The sequence below is a fragment of the Lolium rigidum genome, chromosome 1 (assembly GCF_022539505.1).
Source record: "Lolium rigidum isolate FL_2022 chromosome 1, APGP_CSIRO_Lrig_0.1, whole genome shotgun sequence".
NCBI lineage: Eukaryota > Viridiplantae > Streptophyta > Magnoliopsida > Poales > Poaceae > Lolium > Lolium rigidum.
This window is the reverse complement of record NC_061508.1, coordinates 129,945,541-129,962,353: the sequence shown is the minus strand read 5'-3', so window position 1 is coordinate 129,962,353 and position 16,813 is coordinate 129,945,541. Positions and strand designations below refer to the sequence as shown.

At 43.4% G+C, this 16,813-nt stretch overlaps 1 protein-coding gene across 1 annotated transcript; it reads left to right on the top strand.

Moving 5' to 3' along the window:
- Positions 1-3,874: 3,874 nt before the first annotated feature.
- On the top strand, positions 3,875-5,760 carry LOC124682381 (alpha carbonic anhydrase 7-like). The gene is made up of 6 exons (XM_047217074.1): positions 3,875-4,003; positions 4,083-4,300; positions 4,402-4,611; positions 4,690-4,857; positions 5,126-5,179; positions 5,521-5,760. The coding sequence occupies exons 1-6, from the start codon at positions 3,901-3,903 to the stop codon at positions 5,605-5,607; spliced, it is 840 nt and encodes a 279-aa protein (XP_047073030.1). The 5' UTR covers positions 3,875-3,900; the 3' UTR covers positions 5,608-5,760.
- The last annotated feature ends 11,053 nt before the right edge of the window (positions 5,761-16,813 follow it).

The following is a 16,813-nucleotide window of genomic DNA, read 5'->3' as shown; positions in this document are numbered from 1 at the left end:
ACGCAAATGACAACGCCGCCTATGTTGTAGGCAACGTTGTGGGAGCCATTGCGGCGACAGTAGAAGATGCGCTTCCACAGAGCCCAATTAGGATGGACTCCGAGGAAGCATTCACAGAGGGTGATGAAAATAGAGATGTGGAGGATGGAGTTGGGCGTCAACTGATGCAGCTGCAGCCCGTAAACAAAAAGGAGACCGCGGAGGAACTCATGGATAGGGGGAGAAAGACCGCGAATAAGGTGGTCGACGAAACTGACCCGATATTCGATTGGAGGTGATGGATAGCTTTCCTCCTTGGGGAAGCGCAGCGCGTTCTCCTTCTTCATGAACTCGAGCTTCTTCAGCAGGTTCATGTCTTGGTTGGAGATTTTAGATCTCTCCCACTCCAGATCTTCAGTTGCCATCTTCGACTCCGGGGTGTTGTGCCTAGTGAGCCGTACACGCGGTGGCATCAACAATGGCGTAGGAGAAAAAGGTGGGCGCGTTTGAGCTCAAGAAGTGTGGGGCGTAATGGAGGATTTTGGCAGAGGAAAGCAGAGGAGCGGCGCGAGCGATAAGGTGAACGGAGGAAGAAGATGACCTTAAATAAGGGTGCGGTGAATCGACGCACCGTTGGATGGAAAAATTGTGAGATGGATGATGTACACGTGGATAAGGGGTAACAACGAAATTCACTATGAAGGGAAGGAACAGGCGCTACAGTGCGTGCGCCAGGAAAAGTGGAGGACGTGTGTCCCCCACTTGCACGACGTGTCAAATTGACGAGGACTTTGGGCCCGCAAGACAGAGAGAGAGCGTTGCTCGCGTCTTCCCGATACAATGGTCGTGGCTATCGTCAGCACTGACGTCACTTTATCAATGGAAAAATATCGGCTTTGATAATTTGAAAAATTGGCGACAATGAGTGATGACTGATAATCTCAAGAGCCTTTGACCAAATACAAGTTTTTGCTCAAATGCTCTGGGGCTACTTTGGAAAAAAAAAAGAAAAATTCGAGTATGACAAAATAGAAATGGCGAGAGCCTATGACTAAATGCAAGCATTTGTTCATAGCCTCGGGGGCTACTCCCATCGGGAGCGCTGTTCGCGCACCCGATAGATATGAAAAGTTCGAGAAAGAATGACAATATAGCGACATGAGGCATTAAAGTGTTGAGCCTACAACCAAGCACTAGTCCTTGGCTGTAGCCTCGGGGGCTACTCCCATCGGGAACGCTGTTCGCGTGCCCGATGAAATTATAAAGGGGAAGAAAGAAGAAAGAATAAGTAAGCATATTTCGAGTTATACAAATAACTCTGCATATACTCCCATCGGGAAGGCGAGATACGTCATCCGTTGACTCAATAAAATGTGCTATTCCAACAGCCGAAAAAGCACTCGACAATATATTCTCAGAGCGCCAAAGTCGCGAATAATCTCTGAATGCCGCAAAACTTTGCGAAGGTAAGACCCCAGATCCGTTCTGAGCGGCGTGGCACCGTCTCTGACGTCGGTTTGCTACTTTTTTCCGTATCAACAGATACGAAGAAAAATCCTAACGGACGCGTTAGGTACCCGAAAAAATATGACTGGGACTCGACAGAATGGTAAGACATTAAGCGGCACATGTCGAAGTTTACACCAGTATCCTGAGATCATGTCCAGGGACGTGATCTTGAAGTAGGTTTTTGCGGATTGCCACTAGAGCAGTTAACTAGTACCTGATCCGTCAGATAAACTAGCCCCAACTACCATCATCCATGTACAATATATAATTGCATATCCAGAGATATGTGATAAATTCGACAGAGTTATTGAATGATTAAAGTTGGAGATTATCCTTGATTCTTCGATTCAAGCAAAATCTCGGGGGCTACTGACATAGGCATCCCCAATGGGCCTGCCGAAGATGGTACACGGGGTTTACTGAAGGCCCATAACTCGAAGAATAAAGAAGATTCGGAAGCCCAAGTTACTATTAAGGAAAGATAGATTTGTATTAGAAAGTACCACTTGTAATCTTACGGGACGGGTTAGAAACCCTCCCGGACTCTGTAACTTGTGTATTACGAAATCCCTCGGCTCCGCCTCCTATATAAGGGGGAGTCGAGGGACAAAGAGAGGATCGATTCATTGTTTCACGCAACCCTAGTTTTTACATCGTCGAGTACTTTTCGGCTGAAACCTTCGAGATCTACTTGCCCTCTACTTCCGACTAAAACCCTAGTCTACAATCTGTAGGCATTGATAAGTTAATCCCATGTCACCCATAGAGAACTATGCTCAGATGAAGAGGATCTACACCGGCCGTGTTCCACCCGCTCCACTCACTCCAGCCGCGGTCCACCGTGCTCTGAGCCACATCATGGATCACAAGGCACAAGCGACCAAGTATCTGGCGATGACCCCTGATGCCAGGATGGCCTAGTTCAACGCCTTCCTGACGAAGTATTACCCGTGGGGAGCTGGAGCATTGGATGCTTGTTGTCTTGGTGTTCTGCTGCTGATGACAAACACCGGATCCATGTTGATCTGCACATGATGTTCATCATCGCAGAACGACCCTAGGGACGCGGAGCTCCTCAACAAGCCCATAGAGAACTATGCTCAAATGAAGAGGATCTACATCGGCTGTGTTCTACCCGCTCCACTTACTCCAGCCGCGGTCCACCGTGCTCTGAGCCACCTCATGGATCACAAGGCACATGCGACCAAGTATCTGGTGACGACTCCTGATGTCAGGATGGCCTGGTTTAACGCCTTCCTGACGAAGTATTACCTGTGAGGAGCCGGAACATTGGATGCTTGTTTTCTTGGTGTTCTGCTGCTCATGATGAACACCGCATCCATGATATACATTTTGGGAGTAACTAGGGTTGATCTGCACTGATGACATGTATATATATATTTTGCAAGGTGGTATTTACGTAACATCTCGGTTGATGAATTTAAGTTGCATCATGAGCTGCCGCTCGTGCCCTCGTGGTGTAACTCCAATGCAAGAACTATTATTCGTATGCTAGTCTTGCTGATTATATGATCTATGATTGATGTCCTGTTATTTCCTATTTTGTTGAACACCTTGTGAGCATCAGTAAGCTCATGAAAAAGTGTAGGAGGTGATCGTATTCCGCGTGCTGGACGTAATTAAACCGCCGTGCATTTGCTCAAACGCGATTTGTGGGCAACCAAACGCTATGACCTTTCCTTCACAACTAATATGGGGTAAAAAATTGTTGGCAACAAAACAACTTGCACAATATGGATTAGAGGTTGCATTTACCCCGACAGTCTCCATAGAGCCATATTTTATAGATGCGAGCAAAAGTTGTGAGCAACCAAACAGGCACGGGAGCACGGTTACATATTTCAGATGGTGGACGTGTGGGCACATTCAAACTAGAAACCTCGTGGCCTCGTGGGCGCGAGAAAGGATCGGTTCTGAAGAGGAGTTTCAGCACGCACGCGAATTCGCGATGGTTCGATGACCGGGTACTGCAAAATGGCATGCCGCCGGGGAGGCGTGGGACAAGACAGCGTTCGAAGTTGGCAATCTGGCCTGTTTCCGAATGAGAAGAAACGGCATGCTGCCACTAGCACCAACCCGGAGCTTTTTTGAACCCAACATGGCAACATGTCTATCCAACACGGTGTCGACTAAGCAATAAGCACACAATAACCAAACTTCCCTGCCTCGCGTGTGTACGTCAGTACATGCATTCATCCACCCCCGTAGCTCGTGTTAGCAAGGTTGAATGGTCTGAACCGTTCCAACCTAGCTGACGCCATCGCAATCTTCTACCCCTCTACAAATACCGCGGTTCAATTCGCGATAAACTCATCCATCATCTCTGACGACCACCATACGAGCCGAAAGACGCACGCCACAACACAGACCGGAAGATCAGGCTACCACAACATGCTGCGTCCAGGTCGTCTCGCCGTCTCGGCGGCGCTCCTCCTCTTCTCCGCCGCCGTGCTTCTCTCCGCCGTCCCGGCAGCCAGAGCGCAGGAGGAAACTGGTGAGCTTCCACCATCCAATTTTCCTTCCGATCGAACCCCGCGCATGCATGTCCTTAGTTAACCGCATTTCGCACGCAGATCATGAGGAGGAGTTCAGCTACTCGCTGGACGCAGAGAACGGGCCGGCGCACTGGGGCGAGATCAAGGAGGAGTGGTCGGCGTGCGGCAAGGGTTCGATGCAGTCGCCCATAGACCTCGCCAGCCCGCGCGTCTCCCTGGTGCGCCACCTCGGCTACCTCAACCACTCCTACCGCCCCGCACAGGCATCCATCATCAACCGCGGCCACGACATCATGGTACGTAGGCCTTCAGTCAATGGCGATCGAAGCGTTGCTATACTAGCAGCTAATTGATGGCTAACCTACGTGCACGCGCATGCATTCTTGTTTGGTTGCAGCTGAACTTCGAAGGCGATGCCGGAAGCGTGACCATCAACGGCACCGTCTACTACCTCAAGCAACTGCACTGGCACTCACCCACCGAGCACAGTGTCAACGGCCGCCGGTACGACCTGGAGCTGCACATGCTGCATCAGAGCGCAGAGAAGAAGGCCGCCGTCATCGGCGTCTTCTACGAGATCGGCGCCCACGACGCCTTCCTCCACAAGGTAACCTTTCTTTCATTAAGTAAGAACGCCATGCTTGTGTAAGCTTTAACTAAAGCCAACATGGCGACATGCGTGCAGCTGGAGCCTTACCTGGAGATGATAGCGGAGCAGAAGGACAGGGAGGAGAAGGTGGGCGTGATGGACCCGAGGGGCGCCAGGGGCAGGGCCAGCGTCTACTACCGATACATGGGCTCCCTCACCACCCCGCCCTGCGCGGAAGGGGTCATCTGGACCATCGTCAGGAGGGTAGGATTCCATGAACAACTGCACATAAAATATTTCATGTCCACGACCTGGCAGTTGGCATGCCATGCACAGATTCTTTTCGATTCTTTTCTTCACAAAGAATCTTCACGGTTTCGTCTTTTTCTACTTCCCGCAATAAAAAAGAATAGAGGATTTTGTGCTATATCACTGGCACACCAGCTAGTCGAAGGCAGAAGTCGTGCTATTTTTCTATGGTTGGTGAAGCATGTATGAATTTGCTTCTAAACGATGTACTCTTATTTTGCAGGTTCGCACGGTGTCGAGACCACAGCTGGAGCTTCTTCGGACGGCCGTCCACGACGTAAGTTTTTCATCCCTAGCTTCCTTCCCGTTTTCTCGACTCCTTTTCATGGAAGCTAGTATCATGTGAACTCGACATACGAAATCTCCTGGTGAATTCGAGACCCATGTCGTACGAGCGAGACAGCCAAGTCTTCAGGCTGCTGTCGTGCGGTAGGCTTAACCACATACATCTAGAAGGAGCATGGAAACCAAGAATGTGACTAAAAAATTACAAAGCGACATGAAAGCCGCCTTTAATTTGGCTGAACTAGACCGTGGACCGATATTCTAGTCAGCTAAAAGAAAAGAAAAGAAAAGAAAAGTTTGGTCTGAGGTGTTTCCACCTTGTGCGCCATGCAGGAAATGGAGAATAACGCGAGGCCCCGCCAGGAGGTGAACAGCAGGGATGTCATCATGTTCCAGCCTTCTCAACACGGCAAACATTGACCTTTGATCTGGGTGTGTTCTCTGATTAGTTTGGCGCCTTTTCGGCCCGAGAGATGAGATTGCATATTGCATTTGTATGTTTTAGTTCTTTGTATTGATTTCGATGCTGCGTATACGGTTACTGAATAAATGAACACGACTGGTTCGTATCAATGTGTATATGTCTGATGTTGAGATCTATATATCGCCGATTTAATAATTGTTGCCCTGTTGGGTGCTACATAACTCATCCAGCTGCCATATCTTAAAATACGAAAATGATGGCAAGGATTTGATTATGGTTGAGTACCGGGAAGACTGAAATAAGACTATCTATTGGTTGCAATCCATAAATTCACCAAATGGGTGCAGGCGAAGCCAATCAAGTTGGATGGACCTATAACGACTAAGTTCATCCAAGAAATCATATTCCGCTTTTGTTACCCACACAACATAATTAATAACTGATAACGAGTCCAACTTTATGCAAGGCCTCATGGCGAAATTTTGCAAGCGGAAGGGCATATGGCTCGACTTGGCATCAGTCACACACCCCCAATCTAATGGATAAGTGGAGAGATCAAATCAGATGCTCCTCCGAGGAATAAAACCTTGAATTCAATTGCCCCTTGAGCACACCTTAGGATGTCGGATTGAGGAGTTACCATCGGTACTCTGGGGTATCCGTAACTCCACGAATCGATTCACTGGTTATACACCATTTTTCATGGTCTACGGAGCCAAGGCAGTACTGACATTGAGTTCGACCCTCCCCGAGCTGTTCATTATGTCGAAAGAGGAAAATGAGTTGAATCGATTAAATGGACTCGTCGTCGAGCGTGGCCAAGCATTATCAAGATTAGCAATATATCAGCAAGGACTACAACGATGCCACAACCAACGGATACAGAGTAGCTCCTTCCGCGAAATGGACTTGGTCCCGCGATTGATCTAGCGAACATCGAGCCATCACAAGCTCGCAATTCCGTGGGAGGGACCATTCTTCGTCAGCAAAGTCAAACGACTCGTATTATCTGATAGACATGGGCGAATATGACAAGAGCATTACATCAAAGGGAACATTAAATTACTTCGTCCTTTTTATACTTAGATTATCTGTGTAATCTACAAAGTGATCAATAAAATAAACTAGTGCGGCTGTGCCACAATATCGCATCGGTTTTGACACAGTTTTGATACTAATTCGCTGCCTTTGGGTTTTATTTTATGTTACAGATAGCTTCAGATCACAGAGTTGCCGCCAAAGAGGGCTCCTGGTCACCTGGCACGGCTTGACATTGGGTATCTCGCCAATTCACGGCTAAAATCATTACTTATCTTTTTGTCGTCCTTTAAACCAAAAGTGTGACTCGGTATTGGCCAAAATTCTACCTGACACTGCTACATCAAATGGTATTTAGTCAGAGCTTGAGGCTCGGATCATACACAAAAAAAGCCAGATAAAGTGCATCATTAGAAAAAAAGTTGCCATAGGCAACGAAGTTAAGGTCCGAACGTAGTTCTTGATGCACCATACTTGACGATTTTTTTCTTTTTTCCATGGTACACTACAAATCTTTTTTCTCTCGTTTTTGAGCCCATCTAGCGCCACAGAATCGGGAAAAATGTCTCGCATGGTGGCTCGGTACATGGTGCATGATGAATTTCCCAGGGCGACTGATGACACTACATCAAGTGTGTCAATTTGTTGGGACTCCAAGTACAGAATGATGCATCAAGAGAAATTTCCCCACAAGGGTGACTCGGGGTTCATATCGGAACTCTTAGCGAAGAAAGATGAAACTTCTTCCAACCTCGTCTAGCAACATGCAAATAAAGTACTTGTCTTGTGTCCCCAACTCCATCGTGTTATTGTTAAGCACAAGGCTTCAGCATTAGTAAAGTAAAATAATAATAAATAAAATACTCGAAAGAAAATTAAAACTAGAAAGTAAACTACAACAAGTAAATAAAGATATTTTTAGATTGTTGGTTGTATGTAGTTGCAAGAAGTAAAGATATTTTTTTATTTTCGAAATTAATTAATGCTAAAAATGTAAAGGTAAGTAAAAGTTATTTCTTATGGTAAAAATTTGACCGGGGTTCATGGGTTTACTTGTCTACTCTCTCGTAAAGGTGTGGTGGCATTAAGAACGCGATATATAACAAAAATTGATGAGATTTTATTATGTGTCTTGATTAGCATTAATATGACATCACATCCTAACATAAAGATGATACTACACATCATACTTATACTCCACTAGAAACAGATACGCTCCAAACAATCTAGATTTAAGAATTAACGAAGCATAGCTTTGGATACTTTGACACGATGTTTGAACAACAAATATACTACCTTGAATTAAACATATCACAATAGATCAAGCAAATGATCGTATATTAAACAAGACTTCTTATTTGTCACCAAGAATTATAGCACATGCATTCACTTTATCCCTAATGAGGTAAAAAAAGAATTGGTAAAGACTATATTAGGTTTGAGGCTTGCTGTCACAACTCATTAGTACCACCATATTTCTCCATCTAATACACACCATCCCCCACACATGCTCTTGCATACAAGTTTGATCAGAACAAGTAATAAAGAACGGGGTAACAATATGCATCTATTAATACATCAAAAACACAATGAATATTCAGATCTCATAGATCATCCAATAATACCAAAGATCCACCACATAAGAATTACGAATATGGCCATAATCATGATAGGTAGCTCATATGACATCTAAACAACATAGCACAAGAGAGATAGATAGATCACACTACTGGCACAAACCCATAGTCCAAAGGTGTACTACTCCGTCTTTATCATGGTGGTGGTGTTGATGATGTTGGAGAGGGTGGAGATGTGAAGGGATGAGATGTCGCCTAGAAGGGGGGGTGAATAGGTATTTAAAAACTATTGCTGAATTGGCTTGTAAGAATGCGAAATAAACTAAAGTTTATTTTATAAGCACAAAACCTAAATATGCTAGGCTCAACTAAGTGCAACAACAACAACAACTCAAGATAAGAAAGATAGGAACAAGATATATGTAACACAAGGGATAGCAGGGTATATGTACTTCAAGCACAATGGTCATCACAAAGAAAGTAAACTTGGGTATAGAGATAACCGAGGCACATAGAGACAAAGATGTATTCACGTGTTCCTCCACACAAGGTGAGGTACGTCACGTTGGAGAGATGCGGGTTACCACGAAGGTCTCCCGAACGCCACGAAAGCTCACCTTCTTCTCCAAGCCGATACCATGAAGAACAAAGGCCTTTCCCTTATGGCTAGTTTTTTGTCCACTCCGGAGATGGCAAGCTCCAGAACCACTTCACAAGCTCCACGAAGGAGAAGCTTGGGCCTCTTCACAATCTTCCACGAAGAGGGCATCGGAGCACCAACCACCAAGCCAACTAGGAGGTCACCCCTCCAAGAGTAACAAGCTCACGGTCTCTCATTCGAACTAATCATGTTGAAGAGCTCAACACTATACAAGGATGCAAAACAAGAACACTAAGAAAAGTGCTCAAATCATTCTCTCCCAAATCCCACCAAAGCAACAAATGATAAGGAGGAACCAGAGAGGAAGAAAAATGGTGGAGGTCAACCAATGACTCAAAGATCTAGATCCTAAGAGTTCCCTCACTTAGAGGAGGAATGGATTGGTGGAGGTTGTAGATCTAGATCTCCTCTTTCAAAGCACTATAAAAGATGCAAGAATCATAGGAGGGATGGGAGAGGAAGCAAGCTCAAGAAGATCAACAATGGTGGAAGAAAATAAGCTCAAGAAGCCTATAAAACCTTTGGGGAAGAAGCCCCTTTTATAGCCCCTCAAAATATGACCGTTTGGAGCAAACAGTCGAGCCACTCGGCGCCGAGTCCGGTGCGACCGACCAGGGTGCGGACCAACCCGGCACAGAGCCCAACGGGCCGACCAGGGTGTCGGATGGTCTAGAAAACCCTCCAGGATGTCATCCGGTAGCAGCACCTGGCACGCCGATCTATATGCCGACCTACCCTGTCCTGGACCTGATGGCGTGTAACTCACACGTTCGTTGGGAACCCCAAGAGGAAGGTATGATGCGCACAGCAGCAAGTTTTCCCTCAGAAAGAAACCAAGGTTTATCGAACCATGAGGAGCCAAGAAGCACGTTGAAGGTTGATGGCGGCGGGATGTAGTGCGGCGCAACACCGTGGATTCCGGCGCCAACGTGGAACTCGCACAACACAATCCAAAGTACTTTGCCCCAACGAAACAGCTGAGGTTGTCAATCTCACCGGCTTGCCGTAACAAAGGATTAACCGTATTGTGTGGAAGATGATTGTTTGCAGAGAAAACAAGAAAACAAGTATTGCGAACAGATTTGTATTTTCAGTATTAAAGAATGGACCGGGGTCCACAGTTCACTAGAGGTGTCTCTCCCATAAGATAAAAGCATGTTGGGTGAACAAATTACAGTCGGGCAAGTGACAAATAGAGAGAGCATAACAATGCACATACATGTCATGATAAGTATAGTGAGATTTAATTGGGCATTACGACAAAGTACATAGACCGCCATCCAACTGCATCTATGCCTAAAAAGTCCACCTTCAGAGTTATCGTCCGAACCCCTTCCAAGTATTAAGTTGCAAAGCAACAGACAATTGCATTAAGTATGGTGCGTAATGTAATCAATAACTACATCCTCGGACATAGCATCAATGTTTTATCCCTAGTGGCAACAAGCACAACACAACCTTAGAACTTTCTGTCACTGTCCCAGGTGTCAATGCAGGCATGAACCCACTATCGAGCATAAATACTCCCTCTTGGAGTTAAGAGCAAAAACTTGGCCAGAGCCTCTACTAATAACGGAGAGCATGCAAGATCATAAACAACACGTATGTAATAACTTGATAATTAACATAACATGGTATTCTCTATCCATCGGATCCCGACAAACACAACATAGAGTATTACAGATAGATGATCTTGATCATGTTAGGCAGCTCACAAGATCCAACAATGAAGCACAATGAGGAGAAGACAACCATCTAGCTACCTGCTATGGACCCATAGTCCAGGGGTGAACTACTCACTCATCACTCCGGAGGCGACCATGGCGGTGTAGAGTCCTCCGGGAGATGAATCCCCTCTCCGGCGGGGTGCCGGAGGAGATCTCCAGAATCCCCCGAGATGGGATTGGCGGCGGCGGCGTCTCCGGAAGGTTTTCCGTATCGTGGTTCTTCGCATCGGGGTTTCGCGACGGAGGCTTTAAGTAGGCGGAAGGGCAACGTGGGGGGCCACACGGGGGCCCCACACCACGGTCGGCGCGCCAAGGCCCGGGCCGCGCCGCCCTATGGTGGCGGCCCCTCGTGGCCCCACTTCGACTCCTCTTCGGTCTTCCGGAAGCTTCGTGGCAAAATAGGACCCCGGGTCTTGATTTCGTCCAATTCCGAGAATATTTCGTTACTAGGATTTCTGAAACCAAAAACAGCGAGAAAACAACGAATCGGCTCTTCGGCATCTTGTTAATAGTTTAGTTCCGGAAAATGCACGAATATGACATAAAGTGTGCATAAAACATGTAGGTATCATCAATAATATGGCATGGAACATAAAAAATTATCGATACGTCGGAGACGTATCGGCATCCCCAAGCTTAGTTCCGCTCGTCCCGAGCAGGTAAAATGATAACAAAGATAATTTCTGAAGTGACATGCCATCATAACCTTGATCATACTATTTGTAAACATATGTAATGAATGCAACGATCAAAACAATGGTAATGACATGAGTAAACAAGTGAATCATAAAGCAAAGACTTTTCATGAATAGTACTTCAAGACAAGCATCAATAAGTCTTGCATAAGAGTTAACTCATAAAGCAATAAATCAAAGTAAAGGTATTGAAGCAACACAAAGGAAGATTAAGTTTCAGCGGTTGCTTTCAACTTGTAACATGTATATCTCATGGATAATTGTCAACATAGAGTAATATAACAAGTGCAATATGCAAGTATGTAAGAATCAATGCACAGTTCACACAAGTGTTTGCTTCTTGAGGTGGAGAGAGATAGGTGAACTGACTCAACATAAAAGTAAAAAAGAATGGTCCTTCAAAGAGGAAAGCATCGATTGCTATATTTGTGCTAGAGCTTTTATTTTGAAAATATGAAACAATTTTGTCAACGGTAGTAATAAAGCATATGAGTTATGTAAATTATATCTTACAAGTTGCAAGCCTCATGCATAGTATACTAATAGTGCCCGCACCTTGTCCTAATTAGCTTGGACTACCGGATCATCGCAATACACATGTTTTAACCAAGTGTCACAATGGGGTACCTCCATGCCGCCTGTACAAAGGTCTAAGGAGAAAGCTCGCATTTTGGATTTCTCGCTTTTGATTATTCTCAACTTAGACATCCATACCGGGACAACATGGACAACAGTATAATGGACTCCTCTTTAATGCATAAGCATGTGGCAACAATTATTATTCTCATATGAGATTGAGGATATGTGTCCAAAACTGAAACTTCCACCATGAATCATGGCTTTAGTTAGCGGCCCAATGTTCTTCTCTAACAATATGCATGCTCCAACCATTAAGGTGGTAGATCTCTCTTACTTCGGACAAGACGGACATGCATAGCAACTCACATGATATTCAACAAAGAATAGTTGATGGCGTCCCCAGAAGCATGGTTATCGCACAACAAGCAACTTAATAAGAGATAAAATGCATAAGTACATATTCAATACCACAATAGTTTTTAAGCTATTTGTCCCATGAGCTATATATTGCAAAGGTAAATGATGGAATTTTAAAGGTAGCACTCAAGCAATTTACTTTGGAATGGCGGATAAATACCATGTAGTAGGTAGGTATGGTGGACACAAATGGCATAGTGGTTGACTCAAGGATTTTGGATGCATGAGAAGTATTCCCTCTCGATACTAGGTTTAGGCTAGCAAGGTTATTTGAAACAAACACAAGGATGAACGGTGCAGCAAAACTCACATAAAAGACATATTGTAAACATTATAAGACTCTACACCGTCTTCCTTGTTGTTCAAAACTCAATACTAGATATTATCTAGACTCTAGAGAAACCAAATATGCAAACCAAATTAGCAATCTCTAAGTGTTTCTTCATTAATGGGTGCAAAGTATATGATACAAGAGCTTAAACATGAGCACAACAATTGCCAAGTATCAAATTATCCAAGACATTTTAGAATTACTACATGTAGTATTTTCCAATTCCAACCATATAACAATTTAACGAAGAAGAAACTTCGCCATGAATACTATGAGTAAAGCCTAAGGACATACTTGTCCATATGCTACAGCGGAGCGTGTCTCTCTCCCACAAAGTGAATGCTAGGATCCATTTTATTCAAACAAAACAAAAAACAAAAACAAACCGACGCTCCAAGCAAAGTGCATAAGATGTGACGGAATAAAAATATAGTTTCAGGGGAGGAACCTGATAATGTTGTCGATGAAGAAGGGGATGCCTTGGGCATCCCCAAGCTTAGACGCTTGAGTCTTCTTAGAATATGCAGGGGTGAACCACCGGGGCATCCCCAAGCTTAGAGCTTTCACTCTCCTTGATCATATTGCATCATACTCCTCTCTTGATCCTTGAAAACTTCCTCCACACCAAACTCGAAACAACTCATTAGAGGGTTAGTGCACAATAAAAATTAACATGTTCAGAGGTGACACAATCATTCTTAACACTTCTGGACATTGCATAAAGCTACTGGACATTAATGGATCAAAGAAATTCATCCAACATAGCAAAAGACGCAATGCGAAATAAAAAGGCAGAATCTGTCAAAACAGAACAGTCCGTAAAGATGGATTTTATTAGGGCACCAGACTTGCTCAAATGAAAATGCCCAAATTGAATGAAAGTTGCGTACATATCTGGGGATTATGCACGTAAATTGACTTAATTTTCTGAGCTACCTACAGGGAGGTAGACCCAGATTCGTGACAGCAAAGAAATCTGGAACTGCGCAGTAATCCAAATCTAGTACTTACTTTACTATCAAAGACTTTACTTGGCACAACAAAACTCAAAACTAAGATAAGGAGAGGTTGCTACAGTAGTAAACAACTTCCAAGACTCAAAAATAAAACAAAAATACTGTAGTAAAAACATGGGTTGTCTCCCATAAGCGCTTTTCTTTAACGCCTTTCAGCTAGGCGCAGAAAGTGTGTATCAAGTGACATCAAGAGATGAAGCATCAACATCATAATTTGTTCTAATAATAGAATCATAAGGTAACTTCATTCTCTTTCTAGGGAAGTGTTCCATACCTTTCTTGAGAGGAAATTGATATTTAATATTACCTTCCTTCATATCAATAGTAGCACCAACGGTTCGAAGAAAAGGTCTTCCCAATATAATGGGGCAAGATGCATTGCATTCAATATCCAAGACAACAAAATCAACGGGGACAAGGTTATTGTTAACCATAATATGAACATTATCAACTCTCCCCAAAAGTTTCTTTTTAGCATTATCGGTGAGATTAACATCCGGATAACGAGTTTTTCAATGGTGGCAAGTCAAGCATATCATAGACTTTCTTAGGCATAACAGAAATACTTGCACCAAGATCACATAAAGCATTACAATCAAAATCTTTGACCCTCATTTTAATGATGGGCTCCCAACCATCCTCTAGCTTTCTAGGAATAGAAGTTTCAAGTTTTAGTTTCTCTTCTCTAGCTTTTATGAGAGCATTTGTAATATGTTTTGTGAAAGCCAAGTTTACAGTGCTAGCATTGGGACTCTTAGCAAGTTTTTGTAAGAACTTTATATCTTCAGAGATATGGCAATCATCAAAATCTAAATCATTACAATCTAAAGCAATGGGATTATCATCCCCAAGGTTGGAAAAAATTTCAGCAGTTTTATCACAGGCAGTTTCAGCAGTTTTAGCAGTTTCAGGTATTTTTGCGCGCTTTGCACTAGGAGTAGAAACATTGCCAACACCAATTATTTTACCATTGATAGTAGGGGGTGCAGCAACATGTGAATCATTAGCATTGCTAGTGCTGGTAATAGTCCAAACTTTAGCTACATTTACCTCTTTAGCTAGTTTTTCATTTTCTTCTCTATTCCACCTAGCACGCAGTTCAGCCGTTAATCTTACATTCTCATTAATTCTAACTTGGATGGCATTTGCTGTAGTAACAATTTTATTTTCAATATCCCTATTAGGCATAACTTTCGATTTCAAAAGATCAACATCAGAGGCAAGACTATCAACCTTAGAAGCGAGAATATCAATTTTATTGAGCTTTTCCTCAACAGATTTGTTAAAGGCGGTTTGTGTACTAATAAATTCTTTAAGCATAGCTTCAAGTCCAGGGGGTGTATTCCTATTATTTTTGTAAGAATTCCCATAAGAATTAGCATAACCGTTACCATTATTATAAGGATATGGCCTATAGTTATTACTAGAATTGTTCCGATAAGCATTGTTGTTGAAATTATTATTTTTAATGAAGTTTACATCAACATGTTCTTCTTGGGCAACCAATGAAGCTAACGGAACATTATTAGGATCAACATTAGTCCTATCATTCACAAGCATAGACATAATAGCATCAACCTTATCATTCAAGAAAGAGGATTCTTCAACAGAATTTGCCTTCTTACCTTGTGGAGCTCTTTCCGTGTGCCATTCAGAGTAATTAACCATCATATTATCAAGGAGCTTTGTTGCTTCACCAAGAGTGATGGACATAAAGGTACCTCCAGCAGCTGAATCCAATAAATTCCGTGAAGAAAAATTTAGTCATGCATAGAAGGTTTGGATGATCATCCAAGTGGTCGACTCCATGGGTTGGGCAATTTTTAACCAAAGATTTCATTCTTTCCCAAGATTGAGCAACATGTTCATTATCCAATTGTTTAAAATTCATTATGCTACTCCTCAAAGATATAATTTTAGCAGGGGGATAATATCTACCAATAAAAGCATCCTTGCATTTAGTCCATGAATCAATACTATTCTTAGGCGGAGATAGCAACCAATCTTTAGCTCTTCCTCTTAATGAGAAAGGAAACAATTTTAATTTTATAATGTCACCATCTACATCTTTATACTTTTGCATTTCACATAGTTCAACAAAATTATTGAGATGGGCAGCGACATCATCAGAACTAACACTAGAAAATTGCTCTCGCATAACAAGATTTAGTAAAGCAGGTTTAATTTCAAAGAATTCTCGCCGTAGTAGCAGGTGGAGCAATAGGTGTGCATAGGAAATCATTATTATTTGTGCTAGTGAAATCACACAACTTAGTATTTTCAGGGGTGGCCATTTTAGCAGTAGTAAATAAAGCAAACTAGATAAAGTAAATGCAAGTAAACTAATTTTTTGTGTGTTTTTGATATAGAGTGCAAGACAGTAAATAAAGTAAAACTAGCAACTAATTTTTTTGTGTTTTGATATAATGCAGCAAACAAAGTAGTAAATAAAATAAAGCAAGACAAAAACAAAGTAAAGAGATTGAGAAGTGGAGACTCCCCTTGCAGCGTGTCTTGATCTCCCCGGCAACGGCGCCGGAAAAAGAGCTTGATGGCGTGTAACTCACACGTTCGTTGGGAACCCCAAGAGGAAGGTATGATGCGCACAGCAGCAAGTTTTCCCTCGAAAGAAACCAAGGTTTATCGAACCAGGAGGAGCCAAGAAGCACGTTGAAGGTTGATGGCGGCGGGATGTAGTGCGGCGCAACACCGGGGATTCCGGCGCCAACGTGGAACCTGCACAACACAATCCAAAGTACTTTGCCCCAACGAAACAGTGAGGTTGTCAATCTCACCGGCTTGCTGTAACAAAGGATTAACCGTATTGTGTGGAAGATGATTGTTTGCGGAGAAAACAGTAAAACAAGTATTGCAGCAGATTTGTATTTCAGTATTAAAGAATGGACCGGGGTCCACAGTTCACTAGAGGTGTCTCTCCCATAAGATAAAAGCATGTTGGGTGAACAAATTACGGTCGGGCAATTGACAAATAGAGAGAGCATAACAATGCACATACATGTCATGATAAGTATAGTGAGATTTAATTGGGCATTACGAAAAAGTACATAGACCGCCATCCAACTGCATCTATGCCTAAAAAGTCCACCTTCAGGTTATCGTCCGAACCCCTTCCAGTATTAAGTTGCAAAGCAACAGACAAT